We start from the raw sequence: 19,194 nt of genomic DNA, 5'->3' as shown, positions 1-19,194 counted from the left end.
ATTGTAATTTATTTGCAGTGTAATGCAACATTTGTTATAGTTCTACATTTTTCTTTTCGACTTCGTCCCTTTATTTATCCGGGGTCGCAACAGCGGAATGAACCGCCAGCTTATCCAGCATATGTTTTAAGCATCGGATACCCTTCCAGCTGCAACCCATCACTGGGAAACATCCATACACACTCATTCATACGCTACGGACAGTTTAGCTTACCCAATTCATCTTTTAGAACACGGAGAGAACATGCAAACTCCACACAGAAATACCACATGACCCCGCTCGAACCATCAACCTCCTTGCTGTGAGGCGATTGTGCTACCCACTGCACCACTGTGCTGCCCGGTCTCTTTTAAACGAACAATAATAATGATGATTAAAATAACTTTAAAATGCATATTAATGGTTGTGAGGTCATTTCTAATCATAAAAACCCAAATTTACAGCATGTTGTACTAATCAATTCTAATGTAATACATTGTATTTTTAAAGTATATACTTTTGGCTAAATATCATTCTGCTTTTACTTGTGTTTCACAATTTAGCATAGCATAACAAGTTCTTTTTTGTGTGGTTTATTCATAAACTAATTTCGAGAGGATCACGTGCTTATAATCAACACGGCTGGCTCCTTATTAGCTCTGTAATCAGCCCTATTAGATGATTACGGAAGCATTATAAATAACCTGAGTTTTTCACTCCAGTTATCTTCGTCTTGAAGCTCCCCCCTTTCCACCCCTTCATCCTCCTCCTTTCCTGATTGGGCGACACGGTGGCCCAGTGGCTAGCACTGTTGCCTCACAGCAAGAACACCGTCGGTCCAACCTTTCGGGCCGGTCGGTGTTTCTGTGCGGAGTTTGCATGATCTCCCCGTGTTCGTGTGGGTTTCCCCCGGGTTCCCCGGTTTCCTCCCACCGTCCAAAACATGAACCATAGCCAAATCGACTAAAACAAATTATCACCCAATACAACCTCAGTTCACACTTCTCACGGTGACAAGCAGGGGAGTTTTCGAGACCTACCTGACCTTGAACTCCCCTCTCGCCCTTCTAACTGGAGGGAGCCCCGGGCTCGAGGATATTACGAGCTCAGGGCTCTCTCCCGGGACAGCATGCCAAATACGCTTTATTGATTATCAGCTAAGTGTGAACTCTTGAAACAATTTTTGTATTCTTAAATGAATATGAAGAGAATCGGAAGCGGGTCAGGTGATGGCAATGTTTGATCTAAATCAAGCAAACACAAAATATTTAATATTTTAAACACACAAAAGATTTCAACCTGCCCTTAAGTAATTTTGACAAAAATTTGATCATGACAGACTCTGGACAAACTCTGTGTCAAATAAAAAGCTAGATATACACACAAAGTGTTTTGGGATACTTAAATTAAAACATGGGATCATTAGTTGCTCATTTGTGTCTTCAAATGTTTTTAAGTCTGTTTACTAAAAGTTTCAATACAAGTTAATATTGAATGTGTTGTATTAAAATTTAACCTGATTATATCCCAGTATTGTTCTTTGACCCATTGTTACACCCATAGGTAATCAAACTTCACTCTTTTACAGCTCTGATGAGGAAGAGACTGATTTATTATTTCTCTTTTCTGTCCTGACTCTGAGTCATTGACAAAGACTTGGAGAAAGAAGACGAATGCTTTCAAGCTGGATTTTGGAGAAACTTGTTTCTGATTCTTGTGGTTGTTAAACCATCGTTTAAGATTTCTACATTTCTGAAACTAAAACAGTATGGCTTTGCTATCTGAAGATTTTTCTTGCGTGTCGTGACATCTTCAAGTCTCCTGTTATTTTATCTTGTAGTCACAGCGTGTGCAAAAAGTGTCTTCAGCTGTTCTGGATAAACCAAAAAATTCAAGAGTGTCCCGTCTGTAAGAGAAGATCTTCAAAAGATGATCCTCCAATAAACAAAGTGTTAAAAATCCAGTGTAAAATGTTGCGGAAGGAGAAAAAAGAGAAACGCTCATCAGGATCAGAGGAGATCTGCAGTTTACACAAAGAGAAACTCCAACTCTTCTGTGTGGAGGACGAACAGCCGGTGTGTTTAGTGTGCAGAGATGCAAAACAACACAACAAACACAAATTCAGACCCATCAGTGAAGCGGTTTCATCACACAAGGTAACACAAATAATAAAATACAAATATGGGCCTGTTTTAAAACCGTGGGGAAGACGTGAGAGGAGTTGCTAAATTAATGAATTTGACTAAAAATAAAACTAATCAGTTGTGGATTATTTTGGAGGATACTTGTGAAAATGTTTACTTTTTAGAACAGTTGGGGAAAATTTGTCACTTAGGCTACATTTTATATATCAAAGTTTACTTCGTACTTTATGCCAAACCTTTTATACTATAATAAAACACAATTAACTTAACTTTTGCGCAAAATATATGCATTGTTTTTCCTTAAAACTTAAAAAAAAAACTGCTCCAAATCGTTCATCTTTGAATGAGGGATCATGGTAATTTTTACAAATAGAGTTGTGCACTCTGCCAATAAAATGTTGCGCCAACACTGCAATGCCGTCATATTCACTGCGCACACCCCAGCAAATTTGCAGACACGTCGAATATAATATTAGCCTTTAAGCTGTGGTCACACTGGGCTTTTCTCCTCATAGACTTCCATTCATTCGCACGCAAATGCATCAGACTGGAAATGCAGGGTCATGCGTCAAGTTTGCTGCCGTGCAAAGTTCAAGCTTGGTGTACTCTGACCTGCGAAATTGCATCACTTGACTGTGTGAGACCAATCGAGGATCAAAACATGACATCTCTGGACAGAAATTTAAAACATGGAGCAATCGCTCGCTTTTTTAAAATGTCTAATAATCTTGATTAATCCCACCCCTTTTCGCAGTGAGATCGCAGTGAGATGTGACCGCAACTTAGGTTTGTTTACCTGTTAACTCGATACTTCTTGTCTTCTATTTGTTTGCTAAAGCTCAAACTTCAGCAAATCGACAACAACCACCTATCAGACTCTGAAACAGTGTCTCAGAAACTCAGAAAATCCGGGGGGGTGGCTTGCTGTCGGGGGTGAGGTGACTGAATAACACAGCCAAGAACCAGGAAAGTAACTATGCACCGGGTTTCAGGCGGCTGGTGCAATCGGACATTAAACCAAAGTCGACGACCCGGAGGTGTTACAGACTGTACCACCAAAAAACTTTTCATGGGAAATTACGTTAGTTTTCTGGGAGAAAATAACAAAAAATAACAAATCCAGAGGGTGATGGGAGATGGGTCTGAAATACAGAAGACTCCCGTATTGTTGGCAGGTATGGATGTCTTTCTCATGTCTGTATTCGCTGAGATTCCAGCAAGTTTGCCAACCCCAGAAGGTTCATAACAATGAAACTGGCATAAAAGCACATCTGGACTGAGCCCCTCCATTAGAGAATCGTCAATATCAATTGATGATTGGCTCCATTATAAAAAGGCAGGGCTTCCTTCCCTTGAGCAGCCATGTTGACTGACACTTTTCCACATTCAAAATTATGAGTGACACATTTAATGTATTCTACAGTCTTTGGCACAGTGTAGTTTGTCACCTATTACCTGTAGCTCTAGAGTTCCCCTAGTGGACACTCCATGGATCACACATCAGTATTTTTCTTTGCAGGTAATCATCAAATTTCAAAACAAGCTTGACTGTGCTAGTCATATTTAATTATGCAAATCATAATGCATTAACTTCTCTATCTAATCAAATAGATTCTGTATAACATTTTTAAGGATCATTTCAATCTTTTAATAACTACATATTCTTTTCACTTTAATCTGAAGTTGGTGTTTTTGTTTAATTCTAGGAGGAGCTCAAGACAGCACTGAAGTCCTTGAAAGAAAAACTTAAACACAATGAAGATGTTAAAGGGGAGTTAGAGAAAACTGTTCAACACATCAAGGTGGGGATTGATTAAAATTTTAATTATAATATTTACCATACCAGCATGGTGGCTCAGTGGTTAGCACTGTCACCTCACAGTAAGAAGGTCACTGGTTCAAGTCCCAACTAGGCTGGTTCGCATGTTTGTGTGGGTTTGCTATGGGTGCCCCAGTGATTGTCTATCTGTAGCTATTCAGAGAACTTGTAGGAATTCAGAGCGTCTTGTTTTCTGGAGGACGTTGTCTTCAGCCTTGGCAAGAGTGTCGCAGGGAACCTGAAAAAGAAAGAAAAAAAAGGTTTCCAAATTTGGCTCAATATCTTCCAATTTCACAGACATCTACTGTCTATCACTGGTGTCCAGGGGCCTCATGTATCAACGCTGCGTACGCACAAAAACTTTGCGTACGCCAGGTTTCACGCTCAGAATCGCTCACGTTTGGATTTACTAACAATGAACTGAACGTGGGAATGTGCGCACCTTCACGGCAGCTTTCTGGCAGGCGTACGCACATTTTTTGTGCGTGTCTGTTTTATTTCCATTAGCGACTCCTAGAGGCAGTTGTGTTAAATTCTTCTCTACAAAGTGTCTGATCCTTGCAATGGCAGCTGTATGAGACGGGTTCATATAGTAGGTATGTAAGATTTCCATACCATACAGTTGACCAGCTAAACATTAAAGCACAATTTGCAGCGGTCGCCTGTTTTCCCAATGTAATCTGAGCTATCTACTGCACGCACATTGCTATAAAGACACTATCTGAAGATAAATTTGCATGCGTGAATCAGAAACATTTCCATTCAATAAATGTGCAAATAAAATATGATGCACAAACTTATTAATGATTCCTACTTGTCTTTCTCGTGATAAATAGTGGGCAAAATCTGATATGTAGCGGGAAAAAAAAGAAGAAAGAGTTCATCAGACGCTGGATTCGAACCGAGTTTGTGCTCGAACATGTCAGTACATGATCATATGCTTCTTATGAGGTGCGCCACTGAGACTGCTAAGGGTACTGCAACATTTTACAGATATAAACCACACTATTTCTTTTTTAAATGCACTCAGTGCGATGTTCAGACCCAACTGTGTTAACCGTATCAGCTAAATTCTCCCACTCTATTTTTTTCTTTTGTTGTTAATTCCGGAGAACAAACTTGCAAATAACACCGCTTTTCTCCGTTCTACCTCCGAAAGAAGCACCTCCAATTCACATTCTGTTCAAAGTTTCTCTTTTTGTTTGATTTTGCCGTTGCTTTTTCGTTGGGTTTTGCCATTAGCATAGTCATTAGCATATTCATACGGGGGAGGAGGCAGGGAGGGGTTTTGCGCTCGTGCATGTTGCGCTCAGTTTCACGTTCATTCGGATGTACAAAAGAATATGCGTGAGATTCGGCGTACGCAGTGTTTCATACATCTGAAATTTTTTCTGCGTACGCACATTTACAGCTTTGTGCGTACGCAATGTTTTAGTAAGATTTCCACGCAAGTCTTCGTACATGAGGCCCCAGGTCTGTTCAAATCTCGTTGCAAAGCCGCTAGTTTCTCCACAATGTTTTCCAATGTGCAGTCTATAACCACACTCTAAGTACTAGCAGCTCTGCTAGCTACAGTTTCAATCCAGCCATCCAGCTTGGTGGGGTTTTGAGCTGCACTGACCACTTATCATTTGTCGATACCCCAGGGCCCACACCTAAACCCATCCATAAAAACACTGTTATCAGTTGGAAATAAATCTCTTCAATATTCTCTAGGAAAAGAACAGCAAATCACACAATGTGCCACTTTTCCAACCCATCATGTATCCAACTGCAAATAATGCAGGACAGTTGGGTTCCCCTGAACCCAGGCTTCTTGTCGAGAAGATTTTGTCAATTGCTTTCAAAGACCAGTTTATCAATCCATAATTTCTTATTGTTTGGAGAGAAGGGCAAGGAGACCCTCAAAGATGGAATAAGACAAGAGGAGAGGGAGGGGGAAAATTTGAGTCTTCGCCGAGAGCCAAAGAAGAAAAGCTAAGGACAGTTTAGTGGCAAAATGCCCCTTAACTGTAACAAATTCCCAGTAACTGGTTTTTAAGGGCTTATTCCTTTAATGACGTGTGCGTGGCTCAGTGGTTAACAGTGTCACCTTACAGTAAGAAGGTCACTGGTTTGAGTCCAGTTGGCATTTTTGAGTTGTGGGTTCCCCTGGTGCTTTGGCTTGCTTCACAGTCCAAGACATGCAGTATAGGTGAACTGGGGAAAAAACTTGGCTTTCCCAGTTCTGGGTTGTGGCTGGAATGCCATTTGCTGCAAAAAAAACAAAAAAAAACATATGTAACTCCGCCGGTCCTACGCCACCCAACCCACTCCGAGCTGGTATCGAACCGGCAACCTTCCGCATGGGAGTCGGTTGTTCTACCAAGGAGGTAGAAGACCATGGCCTCTAGTGTGTGTCGCTAGAGCACCTTTAGAGGTCAGAGGAGTGAGGTTTACCTGCACAGCACTTACTAACTGGCCTCCGTTACACTCACCCCCCTAAACCTCACTCCCATCCGGGTCACGGCACCAATGTAACCCCGCCAGTCCTACACCACCCAACCCGCTCCGAGCTGGTATCGAACCGGCAACCTTCGGCATGGGAGTCAGTTGTTCTACCAAGGAGGCTAAAGACCATGGCCTCTAGTGTCTGTCGCTAGAGCACTTTTAGAGGTCAGAGGAGTGAGGTTTACCTGCACAGCACACACTAGCTGGCCTCCATTACACATACACCAGCGTGATAGGCATGTTCATTCCGCTGTGGCAACTACTGATAAATCAGGGACTAAGCTGAAGGACAGTGAGTGACATTGATGTGTTGATCTAGATGGTTAAGTGTCTGTTTTTTGGTTTAAGACTCAAGCCAATCACACCGAACATCAGATTATACACCAATTTGACAAGCTTCATCAGTTTCTCCGAGATGAAGAAAAGGCTACAATCACTGCACTGAGGGAGGAAGAAGAGCAAAAGAAGCGGATGATGAAGGAGAAGCTGGAGGAGATCAACAAACACATCTCAGCTCTTTCACACACAATCAGAGACACGGAGGAGATGCTGAAAGCCAATGACGTCTGCTTTCTGAAGGAGTTTCCAGGGTCAATGGAAAGGTGAGTGATCTGCTGCTGTCTCTGCTCTCTCTGCTTCTGAAGCCAAAGCCACTGCAGCTCTGACTCCTGAATGTTCTTCCAGAGCCCAGATCTCACAGCCCAATCTACAGATGCCCTCTGGAGCTTTGATTCATGTGTCTCAGTACTTGGGGAACCTGCAGTACAAAGTTTGGAGGAAGATGCAGGACATCATCCAGTACTGTAAGAGTCTACACTACATCTGCCATCTAGGGCTGGGTGATTTAATCAAAGTGATTTTCATGCATTTTATCAGTAAAACCAGTTCTAGTGAACGTGACTTTAGATGGAGCGGAGACTACTACACAGAGTTGTAGAACAATTGTAAGCTACGAAAAAATCTGTTTAAATTTGACTTTTAATCAGTCAATAATGCAATACTATTCTGCAATAATGAGAGCTGTTTACATCGCTTCTCAGTGAACTACAGTTGTAGTAAATACTGCATGTGACATTAAAACAAATAATAACATGTTTTTACTCCAAACTTGCCTCTAATCTACAGTTAAGTGTTTGAAAGTAGTGATGTGACGTTGCGCGCCGAGGCTTCGAAGCATGTATAAAAAAAAATTACACATCTTGCAGTGAAGCAGTGTACCGGAGCTTGATTCGTTTTGCCATCATCATGTGATCAGTGACGTCCAAAGCTTCATTTTCGCCTCTACCCACGTGACTGCTTCACATTTTGATTCAAAGTTTTAAACAAACTCATATATATATATATATATATATATATATATATATATATATATATATATATATATATATATTTTTTTTTTTTTTTTTTTGCAGTTTGTTTTTACAAATTCACCAGAAGCCATGGTGTATGCTTTTCTCAGATCTCCAATTGCTTTCACAAATGTTATTCGCGCCTGCTGTTCTCGTGTAAATCAGCCAGAGGCCGCTGTCAACTGAGTGACTAACTGACTGATTCCCCGACCCTCCTTCCCTAAACCCAACCAATAGTGTTGGTAATCTTGTCTGCCAGATTTTTACCCTGTTTTCAGATCTTACGATGTTCTCACCCTGTTATTTACCTGTTTTTTGCCTTTTTTTTTTTTTTTACCTGCTTTCTGGAACCATTCTTCGTTGGACCCAAACCTTGTTGCCACAGTCCACTCTGCGTGTTAAATCCTCCAATGTACGTGGTGAACCACTGGACAAACTGGTGACAGTGGAAAAGAATAAATAGAATGGTCAGCCGGTACCCCGTACTTCCCCGTAGCCTTTTTTTTAAAGGCAAAATGCAGCCATATGTGCCTCTGGCTAAAAAATTCTCTCTCTCCAGAAATGTATTCAGGTCTACGTATTCACAATAAGCCTGTGTTGGCTTCTTTTGTGCCAGTGAAAGTTTCTTTTGTGCTACCGCTTCTGTTATTAAAATATTGGACAATAAATAGCATGCAACTTTAATGTGTGGCCATCTTGTCGAGATTTCATTGGAAGAAAAGATTACCTCAATGTGGCTATCAAGCTAAATAAAGCAATAAAATGCCAAGCCAGGCATACACTGTGTGATTTTCATGCAATTTGAATTGGAAGGTCACAAGCAGGGCCGGAGCAAGCTGAACTGCTGCTCTAGGCAGATGACGATCACGCCGCCCCCAACCCCAATGTGAAAACGAAAGTGACCGGTTATGAAAATAAAGTGAGGTGTTGCGGACCTCTTTTCTGCCGCCCTATGCGCGGATATAATTGATGACGCGCGGGTGCTTAGGGAGGGAGGTGTCGCAGACACCGCACTCTCTATTCTGCCGCCCTATGCGCGGATATAACTAAGGATGCGCGGATGTCGCAGATCTCTAATCTGCAGTCCTATGCGCGGATATAACTGAGGACATGCGGGTGCTGATGGAGGTGTCGCTGACGCCGCCCTCTCTATTCTGTCGCCTACACGCAAATATATCTGAGGACGCGGGTGGTGAGGGAGGTGTCGCGGACATAACTGAGGACGCGGGTGTAAGGGAGGTATCGCGGATGCCGTCCTTTCTATACTGCGGCCCTAGGCGGCCGCCTAGGTCGCCTCAATGGACGCGCCGGCCCTGGTCACAAGCAATGTAAAGCCAAAGCTGACAATTTATTCCAACCTTTCCTTGTGCTGCTTCTGTTGTTAAAATAATGGGTAATATCTCAACAAGATTTTTAGGCTTAATAAAGGAATAATTATAATAATAATAATAATAATAATAATAATAATAATAATAATAATAATAAAATATTAAGCCAGGCATACACTTTATGATTTCCATGCAATGCACCAATTCCCACTGTATGGCAATATCACATGCAATGTAAACCCGAAGCTCACAATTAATTCCATACTTTGTTTGTGATGTTTCTGCTATTATAAATATTGGACTTTGAATTAAAGTTGATGATATCAACATCACGCAGGTCAATTACCATCATGATAAGGTTAAGTGTGAAAAGCAATAAAAGGAACTGTTGATTGTGTCTTTACAGCTCCTGTGATTCTGGATCCAAACACGGCTCATCCACGTCTCATAGTGTCTGATGATCTGAGCACTGTCAGTTACAGCTGGGACGAACAACCACTTCCCGATAATCCGGAGAGATTCGATATCTACGAGTGTGTTTTGGCTTCAGAGGGGTTTAAGTTCGGGAACTGCAGCTGGGATGTGGAGATTAGAGGAAGTGAATGCTGGAGTCTTGGAGTAACTACAGCATCAAACCAGAGGAAGGGCCGTGAGTTCTGTAACGCCGATGTTTGGAGGGTGACCTACGATCCATACAATCAGCTCGGTTCTGATACTTCTGTCGAGCAGGATCTTGAGCGTGTGAGAGTGTATCTGGATTATGATAGTGGAACAGTGTCTTTCTCTAATCCCGTAAATAACAGACTTCTACACACATTCACAACTACCTTCACTGACACCGTCTTTCCGTTCTTCTGTAATCTTGATGAAGTTAAATCTCTAAAGGTTTTACCAGTTAAACTGTAGTAACACATAAAATAAGCCACGGAAATAAAATCTGATAATTAAACTGTAAATATTTCAATTAATCTACAACCCTAAATCAGAAAAAGTTAGAACAGTATGGAAAACGCAAATAAAAAAGAAGTGATTTCTAAATTAACTTTGACTTGTGTTTCATTACAGACAATACAACAAACATTATTTAATGTTTTCTTCATTATTCTAATAGTTTTTCTTTCCCAAAATAAACACGTATTCTAATTTTGGTTCTTGCAACACATTTCAAAAAAAGTTGGAGCATTAAAGCATTTACCACTTTGTAATGTTGCCATTCCTTTTCACAACACTCAAAAGACGTTTATGAACCGAAGGCACCAAGTGATGAAGTGTTTCAGGTGTATTGTTGTCCTATTTTTCCTGCAAATAAGTCCTAAGATGGGCAACAGTATGGGGTCTTCACGGTCATATTTTGCACTTCAAAATGCACCACACATTCTCTGTTGGAGACAGGTCAGGACTGCAGGCAGGCCAGTCAAGTACCTGTATCCTCTTCCTCCACAGCCAGGACTTTGTAAAGAGTGCAGAATGTGGTCCCGCATTGTCTTGCTGAAATATACATGGGTGTTCCTGGAAAAGAAGGCAGCAGATTGTGCTCCAAAATCTCGATGTACTTTTTAGCATTAATGGTGCATCACAGAAGGGCACTGGCACAACCCCATACCATGACAGAGCCTGGCTTTTGGACTTGTTGCTGGTAACAGTCCTGAAGATCCATTTCTGCTTTGGTCCGGGGGACACAGTGTCTATTTCTCCCCAAAACATACCTGAAATATTGATTCATCTGACCACAGTACACATTTTCCATCTATGATGGTCCATCTCAGAGACCTCCAACCCCAGAGAAGTCGAAGGCACTTCTCAACACTGTTAACATATGGCTTCCTTTTGCCAACTGTACAGTTTTAACTGGCATTTGTCAGTTCAAATCATAATTACAATCACCTGTTGACATCACCTGTTTCAAATCATATCATTATTTGACTTTACCTGATTGCTAGACCTAAATTGCTCCTGTCACAACTGTTTTGCAGGTCTGTATGAAAGGAAAAAATGTATATTTGCAAATAAAATGAAGTTAATCAGACAAACCATGAACTTTCTAGTTCATATTGTCTGCAATGAAATGCAAGTAAATTTGGAAATCATGACTTCTTTTTATTTATTTATTTGCGTTTTTCATCCTGTTGCAACGTTTTCTGATTTGGGGTTGTTACATATGAAAAGTGTAAATTTAGAAGAAAAAAAATACATTCCACAATTTATCTTTGTATATTTAATGCTCTCTACGTGTGCTATTAAGATTTTTTACAATTTACCACTTCTAAAGACGTAATTACAAGCTTGTCACATACAAGTGCCTTGTTGTCAAAAATAAATGTTAAAATACAGCACTGCAGAGTTTTGTTTCATCTCAAAAACATGTATTGTTAAACAATAAAATATTAAAGACACTTCTGTCTTATGTTTTTTAATAGTCACCATTGTTGAGATTCTTGTTGATGTGTCAGTGATTCTGAAGCTGTAAAATTTTTCGTAAATAATTTTTTTATCAAATTTTCTCAATGGAGAGCCACATTACTGCCCTTTACAACATAAAACGAATAAAAAAAAATCAACCACATTATCAAGTTGATAACAAAGGCAAGGCAATGCAAGCTTATTTTTATAAATCAGCACACTAGGTGGAGGTAGTTATTACTATACCATGAGCACTAGCTAACTGATGCCACTCACATTCGAGCAAGATAAAAGGTTAAAACAAAGCCAAGGCAATGCAAGCTTATTTATATAAATCAGCCCACTAGGTGGAGGTAGTTATTACTATATCATGAGCACTAGCTAACTGATGCCACTCACATTCGAGCAAGATAAAAGGTTAAAGCAGGTGTCCCTGCAGGATTTAGCTCCAACTTGCCTCAACACACTTGCCTGGATGTTTCAAGTATACCCAAGACCTTGATTAGCTTGTTCGGGTGTGTTTGATTAGGGTTGGAGCTAAAATCTCTAGGACACCGGGCCTCATATGGGATTAGCTAAAATAAAATAATTTAACAATTCTCTTTTTTTCACAGCATTGTTCTGTGGTTGTATGTGGATGACCTGTTTTGCAGCAGTCTGGCAAGTCTCTTGTTTTAAATCAGTGATTCAGGGCATGCATCTTATAGACTAAACCATGTGATTACAGTAAATTTGGGCTCAGGATTATGGTGACATGCTTAATGCTGCAGTGCATTCTGGGAGTATCATACAAAACTCATTCATGACACCCAGCATGCACTGCAGCATGAAACATGCATTAAGATCTAAATATTGTTTGTTAATATGTGTTTTAAAGTGGTTTTTAAAACACTGCTGTGTTTTATTTTAAATAATGGTTATAAATAATATCAATATCACATTGTAACTGCTTAAATGAGTGACATCTAACAACATGAGCCTTTTCAAAATATGTGAGTAAAGAATTTGGACTGATGTTGCATCACATTATAAGAACAAAACAATAAAAACACATTTTTATTTTTATTTTACGTATGTGAATATGAATGCTTCACCCAGAACACCAACGACTTGCCCAAAGCTCTTGGTGAATCTCAACACACAACATATTGTATAATTCATCAGTTCACTTAAGTTGTTTCAGAGCAAAACATATTTTTGCTTTTTCTACTTTGAATCAAAATTTTAATAGAAAAAAAGTGCACTATGAAGCTAGAAGTTGAGACATTCAATCCTCAGCAATGATGAGAAAAATGATAAATTTTCATTAAAAGAATTTAAGTAAAATTTGCATTACATTTTTTTAAATTAGTCTTATGAAAACATAGTTTAAATGGTTGTTCATGCATATTTGCTCTATTTTGTTTGTTTTTGATTTGACAGTGGATTTGAATCACGCATTTAAAGCTGGCTACATTTAAATCAAACATATGTAAGTGAATTTTAAGTATTGAATAAGATGTAAAAAATTAAGAAAGCTGATGTCATACAAGTGTCAGTATAAAAAAAAAAAAATAAATCAGGAGAAATCAAATGCAGGAAAAACAGGTATTTATTACTTCAGTGGCCTGTAGAGGGGATATAATACAACAAAAAAAAATTCCCTGCACTGTAAATGCCACAGAAAAGCACACAATTCTGGCAAAAAATAAATAAAGAAAGTTCAACAGAGGGCGCTCAGCGATCCAAAGTCGCCAGTCAAAAAGGGGCAAAAAGACAGAATGGATAATTACAGGCAATACTAAGTGCTTCCAGCAGGAGGCGCACGGCGGTCCAACTCTCCAGTCAAAAAACGGGAAATGGGTAAACTCAGGTGAAGGGCAATACTAAGTGCTTCCAGCAGGAGGCGCACGGCGGTCCAACTCTCCAGTCAATAACGGGAAATGGGAAAACTCAGGTGAAGGGCAATACTAAGTGCTTCCAGCAGGAGGCGCACGGCGGTCCAACTCTCCAGTCAATAACAGGAAATGGGAAAACTCAGGTGAAGGGCAATACTAAGTGCTTCCAGCAGGAGGCGCACGGCGGTCCAACTCTCCAGTCAATAACGGGAAATGGGTAAACTCAGGTGAAGGGCAATACTAAGTGCTTCCAGCAGGAGGCGCACGGCGGTCCAACTCTCCAGTCAATAACGGGAAATGGGTAAACTCAGGTTAAGGGCAATACTAAGTGATTCCAGCAGGAGGCGCACGGCGGTCCAACTCTCCAGTCAATAACGGGAAACACAGCAGTATCAGCGGCCGAAGTGAAAGTGCCCGGGCGGGATACAAGGCGGCCAGAGAGGGAGAAGATCGCTGGTGGGCGGTATAGAAAAGGCTGAAGCAGAAAGTGAAGAAGGAAGCGTCTGCCACAACTGATAGCAGCGAGGGCGATCTGATGAAAGCGGAAAAAAACAGGAAACAGTCCAAACCACAAAATCGAAATCCAAAAACTGACACTGGAGTCAAAATGGTTACAAGACAGAACACGATCTAGGAGGCCACCGCGTGAGGTAAACACACTAACGACCCGGTACAAGACAATGACAGTGAGAAGAATAAATAGGGAGACTAATAAGGCTAAGACTAGAGACAAGTGCGAATACTGAAATAATGATCTAATGAGTAACCTGATGAGTGGGTGGAGTGAGGCAGTGGAGCACATGGCGAGCTGTCAAAACAATGCCATGTGCTACGAGAAAACAAACACAAATGACTGTGACAACATGCAGGTGACAGACCATGACAGCTGAGACAAACAACAGAATATTAATCCAATCGGTCATATAAAAGAATAGTTTCCAACTTTATTCAAAATATCTTATGTTGAAAGAAACTCAAATATAAAGTAATGGGTGAGTAAATAATAAAATAATTTACATTTTTGTGTAAACAATGCCTAAAAATATTTTAAAAATAACTTATACACTCAAAAAAAAAAAAAAATCATAAATGTAATCAAGTTGCTTGTGGCTGGTCCTGCATTATCCACTTTATGATTCACCAATCAGAAGATTAATAAGCCACTATGAATGCCCTAAGTTTCAATATTACAGCCATCTTCGACTTGAGGAATCCCCCTTCCACCCCGACCCAGTGGTTAGCACTGTTTCCTCACAGCAAGAATGTCATTGGTTCTAGTCCTTACCAAGCCAGCCAACGTTTTTTCCGGTTTCCTACCACCATCCAAAAACATGCAACTTAAGTTAATTGACTGTTCATTAGCTACTACAGCAGGGGAGTTCTCGAAATCTACCTGAGCTCAAACTCCTCTCTCTCCTTGCAAATGGGAGGGAACCCCAGGCTTGAGGCTCTCTCCCGGGACAGCATGCCAAACAAGCTTTATAATCAATCATCAGCCAAGTGTGAACAATTAAATGCAATTCAAAAACAACTCACTGAAAACACCCATGAATCAAAAACAGATCATCAAAAATGAACAGACACTTTTTTACAGTGTTATACTGCAGTAATTTGCTGCACAATTCATGTACAGGCAATCAATACGTTTTCCCAATGCGATATGTAGACAATCAATACATTTTCTTCCTCCGCATTCAGCTTGTTATGAGCATCAGTTATGAGTTTATTCTGACTGCTAGTTCAACATCACATTGTTTTTCATTCAGATCTTTTCCCTGTGACGTCGCTGTCATTATTTTGTCTCTCAAACGGCTTGTGTGTTCTGTGAAGCGCAACCCGGAGAGGCTCTGAATATTATTAATATCCACCATGTAGGGTTCCAGCTCTGAGAATCGAGGCATTTCATTGGGCATCAGGAAGCATTCAGGTTCATCTACTGTCCCGTCCACATTCTCCACAATCACCACCTTAAAGAAGTCTGACGGCACTATCTTCCCTTCCAACTCTACAGGTTGCTTTTTGAACTTGCTGGGATTCTTTGTCAACTCCACAGGATTCTTTGTCAACTCTACGGGATTCTTTTTCACCTCTACAGGATACTTTTCCAACTCTCTGGGATTCTTTGTCAACTCTAGACTCTTTTCCAACTCTACAGGATTCTTTCCCCACTCTCTTGGATTCTTTTTCAACTCTACAGGTTTGTTTTCCAACTTTAGAGGACTCTTTTTCCAATTCTAAATGAATCTTTTTCCATTCTATGGAATTCTTTGTCAACTTTATGGGATTCTTTTCCCACTCTCTGGAATTCTTTAACTCTACGGGATTCTTTTCCCACTCTCTGGGATTCTTTGTCAACTTTACGGGATTCATTTCCCTCTCTCTGGGATTCTTTGTCAACTCTAGACTCTTTTCCAACTCTACAGGATTCTTTTCCCACTCTCTTAGATTCTTTGTCAACTCTACAGGTTTGTTTTCCAACTTTAGAGGACTCTTTTCCAATTCTAAATGAATCTTTTTCCATTCTATGGAATTCTTTGCCAACTTTATGGGATTCTTTTCCCACTCTCTGGGATTCTTTAACTCTATGGGATTCTTTTTCCACTCTCTGGGATTCCTTGTCAACTCAACAAGACTCTTCTCCAACTCTACAGGCTTGTTTTCCATCTCTTCAGAAATATTTTTCCACTGTGCAGGATCCTTTTCCAGCTCTACAGGATTTGTTTCCAGCTCTATGGGATTCTGTTTCAACTCTACAAGATACTTTCTCCTCTCTACAGTATTCTTTTTCAATTCTACAGGTGTTTTTCCCAACACTATTGGACTCCTTTTCAACTCCACAGGTTTCTTTTCCAACTCTATTGGATTCTTTTTAAACTCTACAGTATGTGTACCCAACTCTACAGGATTCACCATATGTCTGTAAATTGGTCCAGTGTACACATGGACATTACGGACATTGAGATCATTAGCTCTGTCTCGACAATAGTTCTCCAACATTTTCCATGTCCTCCTGTTTAACTCCACATGTTGTGGTAAAATGTTGCTGTTCAGAAAAGTGTCCTGATGGGCTTCCCTGCACCACCTGTGATTGGCAGCTGCAGCAAGATGACCTTTAACATAGACATTTCCAAAACCTCCCTGCGGCACATAATTGTTCGCCAAAGTCTGCTGGTTCAGTATCTCATACACCCATTCAGCATTGTTGGTGCTTCTGTCGAATGACATGACATATGATTTTCTTCTCCTTATATCAGTATCTGAGGGAAGTCCATGGGTTAATTTAAAGGGGGATCTGACGTCTTCAACGTCATGTTGTGTAAATGTTGGTTCACTGATGTACATTTGCATGACTGGGATTCGTATGTAGATGGTTTGATCTTGTAATGCTGTATTTCCATCATATTGGGACTGTGCTTCATCAGGAGTATTGAGATTATGTCCAGTCTCCTGAACTCCATCCAGAGTCCCAGCCAAGCCCTGATTGACATTGTAAGTTTGCATTGAATAATTAAAAAGCATGTGCTTTTCTCTAGAATGTTGCTCAGCTGGTTTTACTTTCTCCAGTTCGTCATTGCTCCGAGATGATTTCTCCTCTGAGTTTTCTTTCATTCTTTCTGCTTTTCCGCAAACTTGACTTGTATCATCAGTTGGGTGAACACCATCATCCTCTCTTCCATTCTCTCTTTCAGCTGTTGTTTGGTCTGATGTCTCATGCCAAATCCCCTCTGCATATTTCTGATTAGCATTTCCACTCTCCATCAGATCTTCATTTCTTATTTCTCTTTTTAACAGCTGCATTATGAACACAAGAGCCCAACATTTTCTCCTTTTGGAGCTTTTGTCCATTCTTTGTGTTTTACCCCAGGCTCGTTTGATATCACCAGCCGGCCAGCAGTTACCATGCTCTTTTTTAATCCTGTATTTGTTTTCAATCTCTTTTTCCGTGTCACGTATGTACCCAAACTTTCTAAAATATGAGAACAAGTCCTTAGCTATGACACACAAAGTGACTTCAGGTGGGTTTTTCCCTTTTTTCCTTAGAGTGGTTTTACCATTTGCTTTGCGTTGTTTCACTGCACTCATCTTGGTGGATCAGATGGACAAAGTTCAAGATAAAGATTGGTCTGATGTGTTTTCTTCTTCAGGATCTTTTGTCAGGTATACAAATACATGTAGTCCTGAAAGTTGATTCATTCACATATCTGGCAAAGGATTTGATGTCTTCAGATCTGTACTCCTCTGCACAAAACACACACGCATACACACAACAATCGGATTGTTATTATTGAATGGCTCTCTGGAATACTTGATTGTTTAATCACATCATTCCAATGTCTGCTATTCAGATATACAAACCATAACACCAAATTATCCTAAAATTAGTGAATATATTAACACATTTATGCTTTCATAGTTATGCTTAAGTGTTTGGCAGCATTCTATGACTAAATAATAATAATAATCATCAATTACATCCAGCAATTGTTCTTTCTGCAAGCTTATTTTAATTATGTAGTAAACTATTATAGCTCTGATTGATGTTTTGTGTCTGATAGTTTAGTTGCGTGAGAAGTAGCCATGTAATAAGGGGCAAAGTGTACATTCAGTCAGTTGTATTTGAAGCTCATATAGAAATCTCTATATAATATAGAAATCTCAATATATGCACAAAAAAAACAAACACATGACATACAAGTTCATATTTGGATTTCAACATTTGGATGTAAACATATTTCAAAATATTGAAAAAAAAAATATTACGTATATAATGTTAAATCATTTTAATTACATTTATGTGTTTATATATGTATGCCCATATGTTAATGTGGCTATATTTGAACGTGTATATAAATTTAGAGCTACTATATTTAAACATATATGTACATATTTGTAATTACAATTGTTGAAAAAATATGTAAACAGGTAGTTTTGCAATATATTGGAATCTTGTTTGTTTGCAATTATGTTTTGAGGAAATATTAAAATGAGAAAATCAAGTAATCCTTATTCAGCTTACTGATACTGGTGTTTCCATCATGCACTGGGAGGTTTAGCATTATTCACTGTTTCCAGTTGTATTTACACTTTTTTATAGTATTTGGTTACTAGCTGTTTAATCACATCTGGGGTTCATGTTTTATGTTCGGGAATTCATGACACATTCATACTTGAAAACATTGACTGTTATCATTGTGTTTTGAGCATCTTTATTATTTAAACTTTATTAAGCAATTTCATTCATTGTGTTGTCTTACTGAAACAAAAATTGCTTACAATTTTTTTTTTTTAAAGAACAAACTTTGAGGAAAACTTGCAAAATATGGCATGAAACAACTGAAAGAATATGAGTAAATTACGAATAATTTTTACCAAAAAAAAAAGAACTTTCCAAAACACACTCCTCTGTAAACTTAAGACTGGTAGTTAAACGTGTATGTTGTAACATCAAATGACTAAGTAAATACTACTCAACAAACAAATTTACTTTTAACATAACTTTGTAAAATAAATTACACTTTATTCCAAATATGAAATGTATTTTAAAACAATGTAATGGAAAGGTTTGCAAAGAAAATGTTAGAATATATATATATATATATATATATATATATATATATATATATATATATATATATATATATATATATACATACATACATACATACATACATACATACAGTTGAAGTCAGAATTATTAGCCCCCCCTGAATTATTAGCGCCTCTGTTTTATTTTTTTCCCCAATTTCTGTTTAATGGAGAGAAGATTGTTTCAACACATTTCTAAACATAATAGTTTTAAAAACCTA

The 19,194-nt window shown here is 39.2% G+C and overlaps 1 protein-coding gene and 1 long non-coding RNA gene across 3 annotated transcripts in view; one reads left to right on the top strand and one right to left on the bottom strand.

Annotated features, from left to right (window-relative positions):
* The first annotated feature begins 1,533 nt into the window (after positions 1 to 1,533).
* si:ch73-144l3.1 lies at positions 1,534 to 11,481 on the top strand. The gene is made up of 5 exons (XM_021472693.3): positions 1,534 to 2,136; positions 3,831 to 3,926; positions 6,782 to 7,035; positions 7,118 to 7,236; positions 9,517 to 11,481. Exons 1-5 carry the CDS (start codon positions 1,951 to 1,953, stop codon positions 10,014 to 10,016), a joined length of 1,155 nt encoding a protein of 384 aa, XP_021328368.2. The 5' UTR covers positions 1,534 to 1,950; the 3' UTR covers positions 10,017 to 11,481.
* Positions 11,482 to 13,084: 1,603 nt separating this feature from the next.
* The window catches only part of LOC141381103 (uncharacterized), a 76,574-nt gene continuing 70,464 nt past the window's right edge, over positions 13,085 to 19,194 (bottom strand). For both annotated transcript variants that reach the window (XR_012400723.1, XR_012400722.1), the window contains one exon: positions 13,085 to 17,626. This is a non-coding gene — a long non-coding RNA (uncharacterized lncRNA). The remainder of the gene's footprint in view (positions 17,627 to 19,194) is intronic.

Source organism: Danio rerio, chromosome 3 (assembly GCF_049306965.1).
Source record: "Danio rerio strain Tuebingen ecotype United States chromosome 3, GRCz12tu, whole genome shotgun sequence".
NCBI lineage: Eukaryota > Metazoa > Chordata > Actinopteri > Cypriniformes > Danionidae > Danio > Danio rerio.
This window is presented reverse-complemented; position numbering and strand designations above follow the sequence as displayed.

Coding starts and splice junctions, on each gene's coding strand:
- si:ch73-144l3.1 (XM_021472693.3), top strand. CDS start 1,951: ATGTTGCGGAAGGAGAAAAAAGAGAAACGCTCATCAGGATCAGAGGAG. Junction 2,137..3,830: donor AAGCGGTTTCATCACACAAG/GTAACACAAATA, acceptor GTTTAATTCTAG/GAGGAGCTCAAGACAGCACT. Junction 3,927..6,781: donor AAACTGTTCAACACATCAAG/GTGGGGATTGAT, acceptor TTTTGGTTTAAG/ACTCAAGCCAATCACACCGA.